Here is a 16,440-nt window from a genome sequence, read left to right as displayed (position 1 = left end):
CTCTGCCATCTCCGGGTCCAGAGACTCATTAATCCCGGGCCTGGAAGAGGCGCCTGCCCGGACCCTGCTGCCTGACAGGAAATGCGGACGTCCGGGGGAGGTGGGGCCCGGCCGCTCCCTATCCCCATTCGCCCACTTCAGGGCCAGGGAACAGGGGAGAGGGGCCCTGCCGCTTGAGACCTCCAGGGAGGCCATGGGTAGTATAAACTGTCAAGGGCCTGGGCTTCGTAAATGTTAGTGAACTGTACACTGGCTTCCCCACTCTGATGGCTGGACATGCTCTGTAAAAGCAAAAGTGTCCAATAAATGGCAAGGGAACTGGAAACGACTGGGGCTGCAGTCGTGCGTGGAGGAGCCTGCTCTCTGTGAAGGGCTAAGGCGTCCAGCCAGGCCTGCGAGCCGCGAGCTGCGCGGTGAGCTGCGGGGCGCTGGGTAACCTCAGGGGCGCGCATGGTAAATCGCTAGGCTTTGGGTCTGCTGCTCTCTGCAAGCTGCAGAGTCCCCGGAAGCCCTGAGGGCCGGGTCAGGGGGTGCACACGGGTAGGACAGCCACGGAGGCCGAGAACTGGGCTGACGCGTGGCAAGCCCGCAGCCTCCAGCCGCGCCGAGGACACACGAGGACGCGGACTGGCGCTCGGGGCCGGGCGGGGCTCCAGGGCACGCGGTTGAAGCCGAGCTCTACCGCCCCCTGGCGGCTACAGGAGACGGAACCTGGGGCCGCGCCCCATCAAAGGATTCATTCCCTTCCTCCCCGCTTCCCTCCCTCCCTCATTCATTCTTTCATGTGTTCATTCAGCCGAAGCCGAGCGCTCCCTCGGTGTCGGCAGCATTCTCAGTGCTGACGACACAACAGTGACAAGTCAGGTCTCGTCTTGGATAACCCAGGATAATGAGCTAGATTGGCTGGGCCTGGTGGGCGGAGGCTATTTGAGCCAGGGTGGTCCTGGAAGACGTCGCTAAGGAGGTGACATGGGAGACCCGGATGGGATTGTGGGGAGCCAATCACAGGAAGACGGGGGAGGGGGTGTTCTACACAGAGTGGACAGCCAGTGCAAAGGTCCTGGAGTGAGAACAAGTCTTCACGATTGAAGGATGGAGGGAGGGAGACAACAGCTCCCAGGAACTATTAGCCCCTGTGCCAGGGAAGGGTTAGTGGGCAGAGACCTGATCCAGACAGGGGCTGGAGGACAGGAGGAGTGCGGCAGGACAAGGGTGAGACAGACCCCATGGGGACCCTCCTCCTGGGAACACACCCTAAGCTTCCTCAGAGGGCCACAGAGGCCCTGCTCTCAGACCTTGAGCAGTGGTGGGCTGAGTCCCTCATGCCTGACCTGACCTGAGCCATCACACCCACCCTCCTGGCATGGGGATGAATCTGACTCCTTCCCAGCTGGTAAGAGCCAGTCCTGGGACTTCGGGGTACCCTGGGCACGGTGTGCTGAGCTCTTGGAGTCCCTGGGTCCTGACTGGTCCCCATGAGGGGGTGAATCTGAGACTGATGAACAGCCAAGGTGGACGCAAGTCCTTCAGGCCATCAGCTGAACTTCGAACCCAACGGTACCTGCAGCTGAGCACACCCTGCTTACGTGAGCAAATTCGCTGCTGCCCCAGCCATGCTGCCAGTGTCACAGGGCCAGACTGCAAGGGCGCCTTCATCAGGCTGCCCCCACTCCCCCCGGAGCCTTCTGCGGAGCCCACCACCTGTCCCCAAGTCTGTTTTTCTCTTCTAAGCTGTGTGGCTTTGGGCAAGTGATGTCAGCTCTCTGGGTCTGTTTCCCCATCTGTAGACTGGAGGTCACGTAACCTCCATGAGGTCACCGTGTCCAGCCCAGGTGCAGTGTCTGGGGTGCTCGCCGCTCTGTGCACCTGACTGACTGTCACTACTCCAGGACAGTGGGATGGGTGGCCACCGGCAGTGGGCTGGGCCTATATGTTCGCTGCTCTGTCCAGCGTCAGTACAGGGCCTGGTGCCTGGATGATCACAGGATGTTACCTCGTCACAGCCCTCTGGGGTCCTCTGTGTCCTCAGATATAGAAGGGCCTGATGGGTCGGCAACCCTCCCTCCCCTAAGCACGACACCCTGGCCCTGGCCCAGAGGCAAGGGTCCCTCGAGGGGCCACAACCTTCCCCAAGTAAGAGGGGGGCTCACAGGTGTCACATGCAGTCTCACACAACCTTTAATCCTTTTTTTTTTTTTTAATTAAAACAGCAACCAGGTAACTGCCCCAACCCATCAGGGAAAGGACCCGGGATGGGCAGTCGTTTTTTCAAAAAAATATATTTTCTTTTTTTAAAAACACCACCAAAGCAAACCCATAGCCCCCGTCGAGCCAGTCCTCAGGGAGAGTGAGCTGGAAGGCTCCCCCTGCACTTCTCTGAGCAGAGATCTTGGGCCCCTCCCACTGGACCCCAGCCTGAGCAGAGGGCGAGGCTGATACCCTAGGGGGTGGGGGGAAAGCGATCAGATCCAAACCATGCAAGAAAAACAAGCCAAACCCATAAAGCAAAAGAAAAAATCAACAGAGGATAAATTAAAAAAAACGAAAAGGTGAATGACACCGATTAGGGTGGCGGGCAGGACTGGGTGGCCCAGTGTGCCCCGCAGAGGCCCCGTTCGCCAGTGCCAGCGGAAGGCCTTGGGCTGCTCATGGCATCTCCCTCATGGGAGTCTTGGGGGATTCACACAGCTCATCCCCTCTTGTGTACCCCGCACCAAAGCCGGGATAGAGGTGTGGCCACCCTGGGCCAAAGTGTGCAAAGTCCATTCAGTCAAGAGATTAAAAAAATATACAACTTGGGTGGCATCCAGGCTGGGCAAGAGAGTGGCCCATTCACCCAGGCACCAGCGGCCTGCTGTGCAAGGGGCAGCAGCATCCACAGGGGGCATCCAGGCCCCCTCAGTCCAGGATCTCAGCAGCTGGAGACGGGTCCTTGGAGCAGCAAGGAGAGGCACTGGTGGGGCCGACAAGGGCCTGGCTGGGAGCCCCGATGGTCTGCTTCTTTGGCACTTGGGACAAATGGCTCGCTGCAGAGTCAGGTGGGAGCAGGCCCCTCGGTTCCTCCCAGGTGCCCTGGGCCAGGATGGCAGTAGCTTATGGTGTGGTGAGCACTGCCCCCGCAGATGGGGCTGTGGGGCTCTGGAGGGCCGGAGTGGGGTCCGAGGCCCAGCCCCTATGAGTCTTCGCCCAGGATCTCCTTCACGAAGGCAGCAATGTCTGTCTTCTTGGTTTTGTGCAAGGTGAAGAAGGGGTGCTCCTGGGGATGACAGAAGGCACAGTCACCATGGAGGGGGTAGCGGGAAGGGGAGGTGGCCACTCCTCCCCAACCAGCTCCAGCCCAAGTGTTCCTCCTGACTGGCAAAATCCTACTCATCCTTCTAGGACCTCCACCCCCAGGAGGCCCTCCATGACAGTCACAGATGGCATTTGTGGCTCCTCCTCAGCTCTCTTGTGGTCACTCTCCAGCCACACTGACCTCCCTTTCCCCCGACACATCAGGCCTCTGCCCATGCTGGACCTTGTGCTTGGGACAGCCTCTCCATCAGCAGATAACCCTTATTCATCCTTCCAGGTTCAGTTCAAATGGTACCTCCTCCATGAAGCCTTCCCTGATGCCACCCTTGGCCCCTCTGCCCCATTCTGTCACACACTGCCTGTGTATCCTTTCCAGGGCCTGGCATGCAGGAAGGAGGGAGGAGGGAGCCAGATATGCAGAAGCAAACAAATGACCAAGCACCTAAAGGAGTGAACACAGGACCAGCCGGAGGAGCTACCCATCTGTGTGCAGGATGTAGCCCTCTCCCCAGAGCCCCACCCAGCCCCAGCCAGCCCTGAAGAGCAAGGCAGGCACCTCCCGCCCATACTCACCATCAGCTCCAGGTAGCTCATACGCTCTGCGGGGTTCTTCCTCAGGCTAGGAGAGAATAGTGCAGCTGTGGCCAGGCTGGCAGGGAGGAAGGAAGCCCAGCCCCCGAGGGCCAGCCAAGCCACTCTGGGATTGCCCCAGGCCTGGCAGCAGGGGACACGTGCACCCAGGGAAGAAGGGACAGGAGTGTCCAGGGCTTCTCCCAGGGTGGAGAGGCATTCATAGGGGCAAACTAGAGACTCGCAGCAAGTTTCTCTGGCTCTTGGGGTCCTGGTTTTCTTGTCTCCATAGTGACCTAGGAATTTTCATATCAACACCAAAATGGGACTGCCATGTTCTGCCTAACAAGCATACACTTGGCATCCTCAGTCAGGAGAGAAAACTCCTTATCATGGGTTCTGGGAGAGGTTAGTCCCCAGTTAAAGGGGTCAGACTGCCCAGGGACACTGCTGGGCTCCTCTGTTGCTAATTATGGTCAACAACAAAAGTGCTGGGACCATGGGTGTGAGCCACCGCACCCGGCCGCTTCTTCCTTACCCATTTCTCGCTCTGTTTAATTATGGTCAGAGAAGTTGGTCTGTATGACTTTGCCTTCTTCCTTATTCTCTCTGTAACCTCAAACATGATTTTTTTTTTTTTTTTTTTGAGAGAGAGAATCTCGCTCTGTCGCCCATGCTGGAGTGCAGTCGCATGATCTCTGCTCAGGCTCACTGCAACCTCTGGCTCCTGGGTTCAAGCAATTCTCGTGCTTCAGCCTCCTGAGTAGCTGGGATTACAGGCGTACACCACCATGCCTGGCTAATTTTTCTATTTTTAGTAGAGACAAGGTTTCCCCATGTTGATCAGGCTGGTCTCCAACTCCTGACCTTGTAATCCGCCCACCTCAGCCTCCCAAAGTGCTGGGATTACAGGCATGAGCCACCGCGCCCAGCCTCTCAAACATGATTTTTATAAGGCTCCTGTGGGGCATTCTTTAATTTGGTACAAAGTTCTAGATATCAATAAAAGCAAACTTGTTTTTTGTGTTCAAATCTTCCATACACTTTGTTCTCTTTTCAGTCTATCTGATTTGTCCACTTCTGGAAGAACTATACTAAAATCTCCCACCAGGATCATCGTTTTGTCAAATGCGCCTCATGCTCCAGCTGTTTCTGCCTTACATATTTTGATGCTATGTCATCTGGGGGTTTATTTGCTAAAACAAAAAGGAACAGGGCCCAGGAAGGTGCAGGGATCTGGCCGGGGGGCGGGGGTGGGGTGGCAGTGACAGGTGCTCAGCAGCACCCAAGACTCACCACTGAGCAGTGAAGTCCACAAACTCGGGGGAGAAACGGTCGGCTGGGAGCTGGGGGGACGGCTCCTCCACCACCTGCTTCAGCTGCTGGAACGGGGTCCCCCAGGACTCATAAGGGAACCGCAGGATGGCCATCTCAATCTGCAGCGGTGACAGGGGGGGGTCAGAGGCCCCGGCCCCAGATACACCCACACTCTGCACCCAGGAGCCAGGGTTGGGGGCTCCCACCCATCCTGGTCCCAGAGCCAGGCCTCAAAGCTGCACAGCTCATCTCCCTATCCCATCCCAGTAGAACAAAGGCAAGAAAGCTCTTAGCTCCTCCGACCCAGCCAGCAGGACCCAGCTCAGGAAGTAGATCTGGCCGACGCCACGACTGGTGGGACCATCGCTGGGTTTTCAGACAACCTGAATTCTGAAGATTTTACAAAGCAATGCAGGTTCCAGCTGCTCTGGAAAAATCTGAGGAGGTGGCAACCTCGGGCCGCAGCCTCATGAGCCAGGTGGGCAGGTCCCAGGTGGTCACAGCCATTCCCCGCCCTAACATCTGAACATCTCAGACTTCAGCATCTGCTGTCATTTATTTGGGCTGCTGTTTTCACAGAGGAGGCACGTGGGAAATGCTACACACACACACACACGCGCGCACACACACACACACACACACACACACACGGCTGTCCCCAAGGCCACAGAGTGTGAGACCATAAGGCTGCTTCGCCTCTGCACCCATGAGCCTGCAGCCTCATCTTCTGCAGGGCCCCGGCAGTTTCCCTCCTAGACAAGTGGCCTGTGTGGCCACATGTGCCCTGCTGGATCCGGATTTCCTGCGGGTGACATCGGGCCGGTGGGTCTCTGTCATCGCTCCAAGCTCCCAGCCCTGTGTCTTCCCTGTGGTTGGCAAGAAGTCATCATGGAAGGGATGGACTAGCTAGGACTAGTCTGGGCTCCAGTCATGACGACTGGATGAAAAAAACAAGTCATGTCAGCCCTGGCTCCAGCCTGGAAGAACAGAGAATTCCGAGGCTTCAGCACAAGGGCCCTCACTGATGGGCCGTCCTCACCATGATGAACGGAAGAGACCTCAGCACAAACACTTGGCGCTGGCAACTGGAGCCTGGACAGGACCCTAAGGACTGTGCTGAGAACGTGCCTCCCATCAAGCTAGAGGCCTTTTCCAGCTCAGACACAAACATATCCACACAGGCAGGGCCCACTGCGTGTGTGTGCGTGTGTGCACATGTGTTCACAGGACAAAACCGTACCTATTTGGGGGGCTTTTCTCTGCACTCACTGACTGCAATATGTAGAGCAAGTACCCCATATGAGCTGCAGGAGAAGGGCCAGTGGCCATGAGAGTTATAATTAGAAAAGCAGAAGTGTCCAAATCCTCAACCTCGTACTCCTTCATTTTTTCTAAAGAGCTCAAAAATACCTGGCCGTGGTGGCTCACGACTGTAATCCCAGCACTTTGGGAGGCTGAGGCAGGCAAATCACAAGGTCAGGAGTTCAAGACCAGCCTGGCCAACATGGTGAAACCCCGTCTCTACTAAAAATACAAAAAATTAGCCGGGCATAGTGGCGGGCACCTGTAATCTCAGCCACTCCAGAGGCTGAGGCAGGAGAATAGCTTGAACCTGGGATGTGGAGGTTGCAGTGAGCCGAGATCACTCCACTGCACTCCAGCCTGGGCAACAGAACAAGACTCCGTCTCAAAAAAAAGCTCAAAAAATGAAAAACAACAAAAATAGCCTCCGGGCACAAAGATGTGCCATATGGTATTATCTGCCAGGAAATGTTTAGAAGCAGCCTGAATGTCCAGCACCAGGGGCCGGCCCCACTGTGAGGGTGGAGACCCAGCCAGGACCGTAGTCACACCCCTGTGACTCCCCAGCGACAACACTAATAGGCCAGCACCCAGTCAGCACTCGCTACTGGCCAAGGGCCATCCCTGGATGACCCCTGTCTGTTCTGGGTGATTCCCACTGGCATCCTGAGGCTTGTGCAGTGAGTGGGAAAAAGCCAATGCCAAGAGAGCGCTGGGGCCCTTGCAGGATGGAGTGAGGCCGAGACCAGGGTCCCACCCAGGGTGACTCTCCCGACTCTGTTTCACCAGTCACTTCCCCAGGATGGCCAAGAATTTCAAATGGAAGGAAAACATCAGGAACAAGGGAAACATCCCACATCAGCAGACAGGGTGAGTGAATGGTGGCAGATGGTTATGGAGTCTTTGGAAGGGATACATACAGGAGTCTATCACAATTTAGAGAAATTGGCCAGGTGCGGTGGTGGCTCACACCTGTAATCCAAGCACTTTGGGAGGCCGAGGCGGGCAGATCACATGAGGTTGGGGGTTCGAGACCAGCCTGACCAAGATGGAGAAACCCCGTCTCTACTAAAAATACAAAATTAGCCAGATGTGGTGGTGCAAGCCTGTAATCCCAGCTACTTGGGAGGCTGAGTGAGGCAGGAGAATCATTTGAACCTGGGAGGCAGAGGTTGTGGTGAGCCGAAACTGTACCATTGCACTCCAGCCTGGGCAACAAGAGCAAAACTACATCTGAGAAAAAAAACAAAACAAAAAAAACAAAACAAAAACCAGAGAGAGAAAAATATGAACAATATGTAATGCTGTAAAATAAAAATAAAAAAGTTTTTTAAAAAGAAGCATTACGAGGCTGGGCGCAGTGGCTCACACCTGTAATCCCAGCACTTCGGGAGGCTAAGGTGGGTAGATCAGAGTCAGGAGTTTGAGACCCGCCTGGCCAACATGGTGAAACTCCATCTCTACTAAAAATACAAAAATGAGCCAGGCATGGTGGCACACGCCTATAGTCCCAGCTACTCGGGAGTCTGAGGCAGGAGAACAACTTGAACCTGGGAGGCAGAGGTTGCAGTAAGCCAAGATCACACCACTGCACTCCAGTGTGGGCGACAGAGCGAGACTCTGTTTCAATAACAACAAAAAAGAGAAGCGTTACATATTGTTCATATTTCTCTAAATTATAATAAAATGTATTTTATATACATATATATAATAAAAATATTATATATATTATATAATGCACAATATAGGCACTGAAATGGGGTAAGAGGTGTCTCTAGGTAGCTAACTACAGTCATTTTCCCCTTACTTTGCCTCTATATTTTTATGTTAGGTTTCCACTACTTTTGTAACTTGTGGGAGAAAAACCTAACCCGTGCCCAAAGAGGCCACCTCCACTTCCACCTCCCTGTATGCGCCTGCCGATCTTCCATCAAGCCGGGAGCATTCCCTGTCCTTGAACCTGAGCTGGCCTGTGACTTGCTGACCAAACAAGGAGGCAGAAGTGATGCTGTGCCAGTTCCAGGTCGAGCACTTCAGAGGACTTCCTTTTGGATGCCAGCCATCATGAAAGAACTCCAACTGTGCTGACACTGCCATGCTCTGAAGCCCAGGGAGCAGGCCAATGTGAGTAAGTCGCATGGAGAGGCCAGGCGGAGGAGGCCCATGTTTGTGAGGCCGTGTTGGGACTTTCAGACCAGCCCAGCCCAGCCCAGCCATGACCCAAGCCAGCGCCAGGTACAGCAGAAGAGCCATCCAGCTGAGCCCAGCCACAATGCTGGAAACATGAGAAATAAGAAACTGCCGTTGGTTTGGGTCAGTAGGTTCCGGGGTGGTTTGCTATGCAATATTTGATAACCAAAATATACACTTAGCACACACTTGTCCAAGTTCCATCAGCTACATCAGAAGGCCACTAGCCGTGGTGGGCCCAATAATTATGATGGATGGACAGATGGAAGGGAGACAGAGAGGTGGGGATGGGACATAAGGGTGTGTGTATGTGTGAGGTGGTCATGAGTGGGGTCTCTAATATCCAACCAGTTCTGTGCAGTCTAAATACAGCAAGAACTTGTCCTTTGCATCTAACCTAGGACTTGGAAAACTGTTATTGCAGATACAGCACCTGCCTTCAGGCTGAATATTCCTCTCCACCTCAAAAAAAAAACTTTAATTGAAAAATTACATGTCACCAATTAAAGAAAATTGAAGGTATGGCCCAGTCCCACCTCTCTGACAAAATTATTTCGACTTTGAGTCTTTCCCAGTCACTGTCTACAGATACACTATTTATAAAGTTACAGCCACAGGCCAGGCGCAGTGGCTCAAGGCTGGGCGTAGTGGTTCATGCCTGTAATCCCAACACTTCGGGGGGCCAAAGCGGGTGGATCACCTGAGGTCAGGAGTTGGAAACCAGCCTGGCCAACATGGCGAAACCCCGTCTCCGCTAAAAATACAAAAGTTAGCTGGGCATGGTGGCAGGCACCTGTAATCCCAGCTATTCGAGAGGCTGAGGCAAGAGAATTGCTTGAACCTGGGAGGCGGAGGTTGCAGTGAGCTGAGATTGCACCATTGCACTCTAGCCTGGTCAACAGAGTGAGACTCCCTCAAAAAATAAAAAAATAATAAAAAAAGGCCAGGCGCAGTGGCTGACGCCTGTAATCCTAACACTTTGGGAGGCAGAGGCAAGCAGATAACCTGAGGTCAGGAGTTTGAGACCAGCCTGGCCCACATGGCGAAACCCCATCTCTTCTAAAAATACAAAAATTTGCCAGGTGTGGTGGCTCACGCCTATAATCCCAGCTACTGGGGAGGCTGAGGCAGGAGAATTGCCTGAACTCGAGAGGTGGAGGTTGCAGTGAGCTGAGATCGTGCCATTGCACTCCAGGCTGGGCGACAAAGTGCGACTCTGTCTCAAAAAAAAAAAAAAAAAAAAAAAAGCTGGGCATGGTGGCACAAGCCTGTAATCCCATTTACTTGGGAGGCTGAGACAGGAGAATCACTTGAACCTAGGAGGCAGAGGTTGCAGTGAGCCGAGATTGTCTCACTGCACTCCAGCCTCAGCAAGAAAGTGAGACTCTATCTCAAACAAATAAAAATAAAAAATAAATAAAGTTCTAACCACATGATGATAATAACGATGGTAGCAGCAACACCAGTAAAACCCACAACACCAGCGTCAACTCTCTACCCACCAGACACTTCTCTTCCCTCAACCTTCCCCCACCCAGGCACACAGCAGGCACAGCCCCACCTCAGGGCCTTTGCACCTGCACCCCCGGTCTACCCTGCTCGCAGGTCAGCAGGGTGCCCTCTTTGCAGAGGCCTCCACATCTGCAACAGTGGCCTTCCTTCTGTCCCCAGGGCCACCCCCACCTGCCCCACTCTTCTCCACCCCTGTGGCATCAAAAGAAATTTATTTGGTCTTTGTTCCTGGCACAGAGCTCCTAAAACCCTTGGAATTTCCTGAGTGACAGGAGTGGCTTTGTTATCCACAAGGAGCCTGAGTTTATGCTAATGAGGTGACTCAGGGTGAGGCCCCTAGACAGCCTCAGGACCGGGCTGCTGCCCAGAAAACCCAGCTGATTATACAGGGTGGGAACTCTCAGCATCACCCGCCAACTGACACTGAGAGGAGGGGGCTGCAGACTGTGCTCCATAAAAACTTTCAGTGGGTGCGGTAGCTTGTGCCTATAATCCCAGCACTTTGGGAGGCCAAGGTGGGCAGATTGCTTGAGCCCAGGATTTCAAGACCAGCCTGGGCAACATAGTGAGACTCCTCTATAAAACATTTAAAAAATTAGCTGGGCGTGGGGGCACACACCTGTAGTTCCAGCTACTTGGGAGACTGAGGTGGGGGGATGGCTTGAGCCTGGGAGTTCAAGGCTGCAGTGAGCTGCGATCGCACCACTGCACTCCAGCCTAAGCAACAGAGTGAGACCCTCTCTCAAAAAAAACTTCTCCATGTGAGGTCGGGCGCAGTGGCTCATGCCTGTAATCCCAGCACTTTGGGAGGCTGAGGCAGGCAGATCACTTGAGGTCAGGAGTTCGAGACCAGCCTGGCCAACATGGCAAAACCCCACCTCCACTAAAAATACAAAAATTAGCAGGGCATGGTGGTGCCTGTAATCCCAGCGACTCAGGAGGCTGAGGCACAATAATCGCTTGAACGCAGGAGGCAGAGGCTACAGTGAGCTGAGACTGTGCCACTGCACTCCAGCCTAGGTGACAGAGTGAGACTCTGTGTCAAAAACAACAATAAAACTCCATGAGCTTGAGAAGCCTGTAGGTTGGGCAAGCACAGAGAGGTACCAGGAGGGTGCCAGGCCCTGAGAGGGCATGGCAGCTCTGCACCCCACACTCACACCCCTCCCCCCATGAGTCTCTTCCATCTGGCTGGTCCTGAGTTATATCCTTTCTGATAAACTAGTAAACACAAGTCAAGTGTTTTCCTGAGTTTTGTGAGCCATTATCAAAAACCTTAGGAGAGGGTCGTGGGAAACCCCAATTTGTAACGGGTCAGTCCAGTAGTATGGGAGACCCACTACTTCCAACTGGTGTGTGATGTTGGGGGCAGTCTGGTGGGAGAGAGCCCTTAACATGTGAGGTCTGTGCGAACTCCAGGTAGCATGAGAACCGAACAGAACTGCAGGACACTGGGTGGGTGTCTGGAGAATCTGAGAATGAGTTGTGGTGTTGGAAAACACCCTGCCACTGCTTCTCACCACATCTTACTGATTTCATCTGATGGCCTCATCCCCAACACCAAATAGTCAAAGGGACTGGGGACAAGCAGGAATGTCCTGGGCCAGGCTTCCCTGGGCAGAGAAGGAGCTGATGCCCAGAAAACTCCATTGGTCCCAAGCCACGCAGCTGGCCAAGGCCACCGGCCTGAGCCCTACCTGCTGATGGCATCATCCTTCCACACATCTCCTGCACAACTTCCTAGCCCTGGCTGGGGGACACATCCTGGTGGTCTTCCCATCCTTCCAATCCACTATCCACATGGGAGTCAGAGCAGGCTCACCCACACCTTGACCTGAGCCCCGACATGGAAGGCATGGGGTTTTGCCAGGCAATTCCAGAAGCAATTGCTCTGGGCCCATCCCTACACCTGGACTTCTGCCACATCTGCTCTCACCCTACCCAAGCCAGGGATGCCTTCGGCCTCCGCAGGCCCAGGATTGAGAGTCCACCCACCCTTCCTACCATTCCACAGCAAGGTACCAGGACGCCACTGGCAACAAACCTTCTGCTATGAAATATTTTTGAAAAGATCTTCACCATCTTGCTTTTGCATGATTTACATACCAGGAACTCACATAATTTGGGATTGGCTGTGATTTCTCAACAAGCACCAAGAACTCCAGAGAAAGCCCTGTGGCCACCATATCACAAAGCGCCCAGGACTTCATGATGAGCGACCCTGACCCTAGGACGTTCCCCTAAATCGACGGTAATTTCTGATGGCATGTTTTCTTCTCAGATTTTGAAGCCAATACTTCTTTCCAGAACCTAAACTATTTGAGGAGTCCCCCAAAAGCTCAGGGCCCCAGGCACGGCTCCACCCACCCCACCTGACCACTAAGGGCAGGCCCTGGCCCCACACAGTACCATGGTAATGCCCAGGCTCCAGACGTCGGACTTGACATTGTAGCCCTTCTGGTTCAGCTCCGGGTTGATCCTCTCAGGCTGCAGGAGGGAACAGTGAGGCGTGAATACCCGCCCCAGGTAGGCCTTGCCTCCCAATCCCCAAACTGAGCGCTCAGCTTAGCCCACCTGCCCATGTGACAGGGGAAGAAACTGAGGCTAGGAGGGCCTGGGTCATGCTTAGAAGGCCCAACCCTTGCCTCGGGCTGCCCCTACCTGGGAGCAGGCCCCTAAGGCCCTCCTGACAATGAGGGTGGGGCAGGACCGGCACAGCCCACCACTGTCCTCCGTGGAGGTTGTTCATACAGCTTATCACCCAACTGGGGCACTGTGGGGGTCAGTTAACAACAGGGTACAGAAGGGCTGCCCCTGGGCAGCAAGACACAGGTGGCCCCACTATGGTAGGAAACACAGTGTGGGGAGGCTCTGCCCGACGGGTAGAGGGCATGGCCGGGGTGGCTGATTTGGGCGGATCTCTCCCCGTCCCATCCTCTCCTGAGCCTGGGGGGCTTAGGGACCACTCACGGCCATGTAGGGCTTGCAGCCAGCATCCATCGTCTTGGCCACAGAGTCCACCAAGTAACCACTGATGCCAAAGTCACACATCTTCACATGGCCCTCCTTGTTGATAAGGACATTGGAGGGCTTCACATCTGCCAGGAAAGGACATGCCTCAGCCACGTCTGTGGAGCATGACTGGAGGCAGGTGCCATGCTCTGCATAGCTGTGTCCCCCTCCCTCGCCAAGACCCCTCCTGTGCCCCCTCCCATGCCCCAGTGGGCAGGTTCCACCAGGGTCCCAAGGGTCGGACCAGGGAACTGAGGCTGCAAGAAGTGTCGGGCTAGCTGACGGTCATACTTGGTCCTCAGGGAACAGCCAGGACGTGCCCAGCCCAGCCAAGCCACTGCAAAGAAGGCAGGACTCCAGGTGCTTTGCTGGGGGCGCCGCACCTGCATCCACCCTCCAGACGTGAGATCCAGTGAGAGCCTGGCTTGTGTGGGTGCTCCCAGAGGGCAGCAGGATCAATTAAAGCCTGGGAGGCAGGATCTGTGTGTTTGGACATGGAGTCCCCACAGACCAGCATGGGAGACCAGCCTAGCAGGGATTCTCCATGCAAATACGCACAGGACACTCGCATCCCCGTGCCCTCCATGGGGATGTGTGTAAAGATGGAAATGCACATAAAAAGGACCAGAAGGTTCCGTGCCAAACGCCAACCACAGTGACCTGGAGGCGGGGGCTGGGATGGGCACCCAGTGGTCAACGGGAACTAAGCCTAATTCATTTTTTGAAAAGCAGTAAATCTGGAAAAATAGACTTGTGCTCAGCAGCAAAAAGGAACAAACCGACAACACCCCAGACCCGGGTGGGTCCAGAAACATCAAGCTAGTGAGGCTGATGTTCCAGAAAGGGCGAAACCAAGCCACCATGGGAAAACCAGACTTGTGGTTGCCTTAGGCACATGAGGGATGGCAGGGAAGGGGCCCAAGAGAACATTCTGGGCTGGGGTGAGGGAATTATCCTGCATCTTGGAGGGAGGTGGTTGCATGGGTGTGAATGTGATTATACGTACTCTGTGCTGGAATTTCACGATTTGTAAACTATACGTTAGAACAGAACCCGGTCCACCTTTCTCAGGACAAAGGTAAAGCCAGTCCTTCCTTCGAACACCAGCAAACATGAGGGGAGGCAGCTGCAGGGCTGCAGGTGGAAAGCGGCTGGGACCCCATCGGGCACATCACAACTTATCACTTCTCTGAGCCTCAGTTGCTCATAGGGAGACGTCCACCCGCCTTGGCCTGGGATCCCTCCCACTGGCTGCACCGTGCCTGGGTGGCTGCCGGGCACTGACCTCTGTGGATCACCGACAGCTTGCTGTGCAGATGCTCCAGGGCCCGCACGATCTGGCGGTGGGGTGGGGAGGAGGGAAGAAACAAGACTCTGTTATTCCTGGTCACATCAACAACGACAGCAGTAAGACCCCATCGATGTCCACCTGTCTCCTGCTCCCGCTGCACAGGCTAGGCACCTCCTCACCCCAGCCTCCTGCCCTGTCCTGGCATTTGCCCCAGCATCCTAACAATCCCTGTGCAGACACACTCAGCCTCCTGCCTCCTCTCACCCTCCCAGGCTCACCTCCCAGGGAGCCATCATCACTGCCTGCCAGGCTATTCTTGGATAAAACCCAGCTCTTGGCAGCCTTCCTGTCCCATCTCCCCTCCCATGGCAGAGCCAGTATTCTAGCAGCTTGGAGCCATTTCCCTTGGGAAGGATGGGTGGGGAGCCTGAGGCAGGCATATATTGTAAATGTTTCCAGATGCAGTGAGGATTGAACCAGTGTCACTAGTTCTATTTTCCTTTTTCCTTTGGCTACTGGGATGCTCAAGCCCAGTGTTGCTGCCCTCCCTCAAGGACTTTCTAAGACTCAAAAAGCACACATTTTGGATGCTAACCTTTCCCTCAACTTAGCTTGTACTTCTGTGAGCTGCCCCGGGGCATTTTCAGTATGATGCTGTTGTAAATACTAAATTCCTTTTTTTAAAAAAAAATGGTCTGGAACTTAAGAGTTGGAATCAATGGCTCAGACACCTGAATCTGCCAAATCTGTGGGGCTCCAGGAGCCCCAGGAGCTGAGGTCTCCTAAGCATGAAAGCTCTGGTCTGGGGTGGAAGAGAAGGGCCTATCCAGGGCAGCTGCCCAGGTTCAGGGGGCACACTGATGCCCAGCTCTGCCCAAGACACCAGTATCTGGCAGGCTCCATGCCTGCTGGAAGGGCTGGGCCTCTGCCTATGCACCTGGGACCCCCAGCCCACCCAGGCCACTCACAGACACAGCAATCTCCCCGAGGATGTCCTCTGGAATTGTCATGTTTTTATCCAGCACCTTCCGGTAGAACTTGTCCAGGGATGTGTCCATGAGCTCCATGCAGATCCACACATCTCCCTGTGGGTGACACCCAGAGCTCAGCCAGGCTGCTGGGCTGCCTGTGTCGGCACCACCTGCACTGCCTGCCCCAGCACCAGCCCCAGCCCCCTCCTCAATGTGTGCCCACCCACTCAGCCACAGTTCACTGGGCTCCCACCCACCCCCCACTTGCCTGCTTCTCCCCACCCTACACTTGTCCACGTCTCCCCACCCTCCAGCTCTGCCTGCACTGCCAGGTTCGGGTGCCAGCCTCCTCCATCTAATCCCTAATTCCAGGTGTCTCCAGGGAGGTGGGGGATTAGCACACAGCCTCACTGGGTCCCTCCACCAGAGTTTCAGGATGCACCTGCATCAGTTCCATGGCAAGAGCCGGCCCTGCTGACCGACAGACACCTTCATGCCGGCTGACCCCGGCAGATAACTCCCTGCCTGCAAGGACCTGCTCCCTCTTCCCCAGTGAACTCCTGAGGACCCTCCTGACAGGAAAGTTAGGAGATGCGCAGGGGGCACCCGCAGGCTGCAGGGGCCCCATTGGCTAGGAGCTGGCACAGAGGATGCTGAGCTCTTCATGAGTGAAGAGTGAGGCCAGGTGAGGCAGCCCTGACCTTGCCCTATTGCTGGACTCAGATGCCCTGATCTTGCCACAGCTCCTTGAGGGGCAAGTGACCAGTATGAGCCCAGCAACACCCAGGCTCCCAGCCTCCCTGCTCACCCACACCCACCCGGCTTGGTAGAAGGCAGCTCCACCATTCCAGCCTCAGTCACTCCCTCAGCACACACCCCATCCTGCCCACAAACCTAGAACCCAGATCTCATATCTCCACGGCCACTGCCTGCTCAGGCACCCCACGCCCCGTATGCCATGGGGATGCGAATGGTCACACA

At 55.0% G+C, this 16,440-nt stretch overlaps 1 protein-coding gene across 3 annotated transcripts in view; it reads right to left on the bottom strand.

Moving 5' to 3' along the window:
* Positions 1–2,175: 2,175 nt before the first annotated feature.
* The window catches only part of MAP2K3 (mitogen-activated protein kinase kinase 3), a 34,182-nt gene continuing 19,917 nt past the window's right edge, over positions 2,176–16,440 (bottom strand). For all 3 annotated transcript variants that reach the window (XM_017861378.1, XM_017861379.1, XM_017861380.1), the window contains 7 exons: positions 15,457–15,573; positions 14,483–14,534; positions 13,156–13,283; positions 12,595–12,672; positions 5,161–5,300; positions 3,868–3,913; positions 2,176–3,256 (listed from right to left, as the gene is read on the bottom strand). In XM_017861378.1, coding sequence (XP_017716867.1) covers positions 3,173–3,256; positions 3,868–3,913; positions 5,161–5,300; positions 12,595–12,672; positions 13,156–13,283; positions 14,483–14,534; positions 15,457–15,573 — 645 coding nt within the window. In that variant the 3' untranslated portion in view covers positions 2,176–3,172. The remainder of the gene's footprint in view (positions 3,257–3,867; positions 3,914–5,160; positions 5,301–12,594; positions 12,673–13,155; positions 13,284–14,482; positions 14,535–15,456; positions 15,574–16,440) is intronic.

This window comes from Rhinopithecus bieti, unplaced genomic scaffold (genome assembly GCF_001698545.2).
Source record: "Rhinopithecus bieti isolate Rb0 unplaced genomic scaffold, ASM169854v2 scaffold_62012, whole genome shotgun sequence".
NCBI lineage: Eukaryota > Metazoa > Chordata > Mammalia > Primates > Cercopithecidae > Rhinopithecus > Rhinopithecus bieti.
Note: the sequence above shows the minus strand (reverse complement) of the source record. Positions and strands in the feature narration are given on the sequence as shown.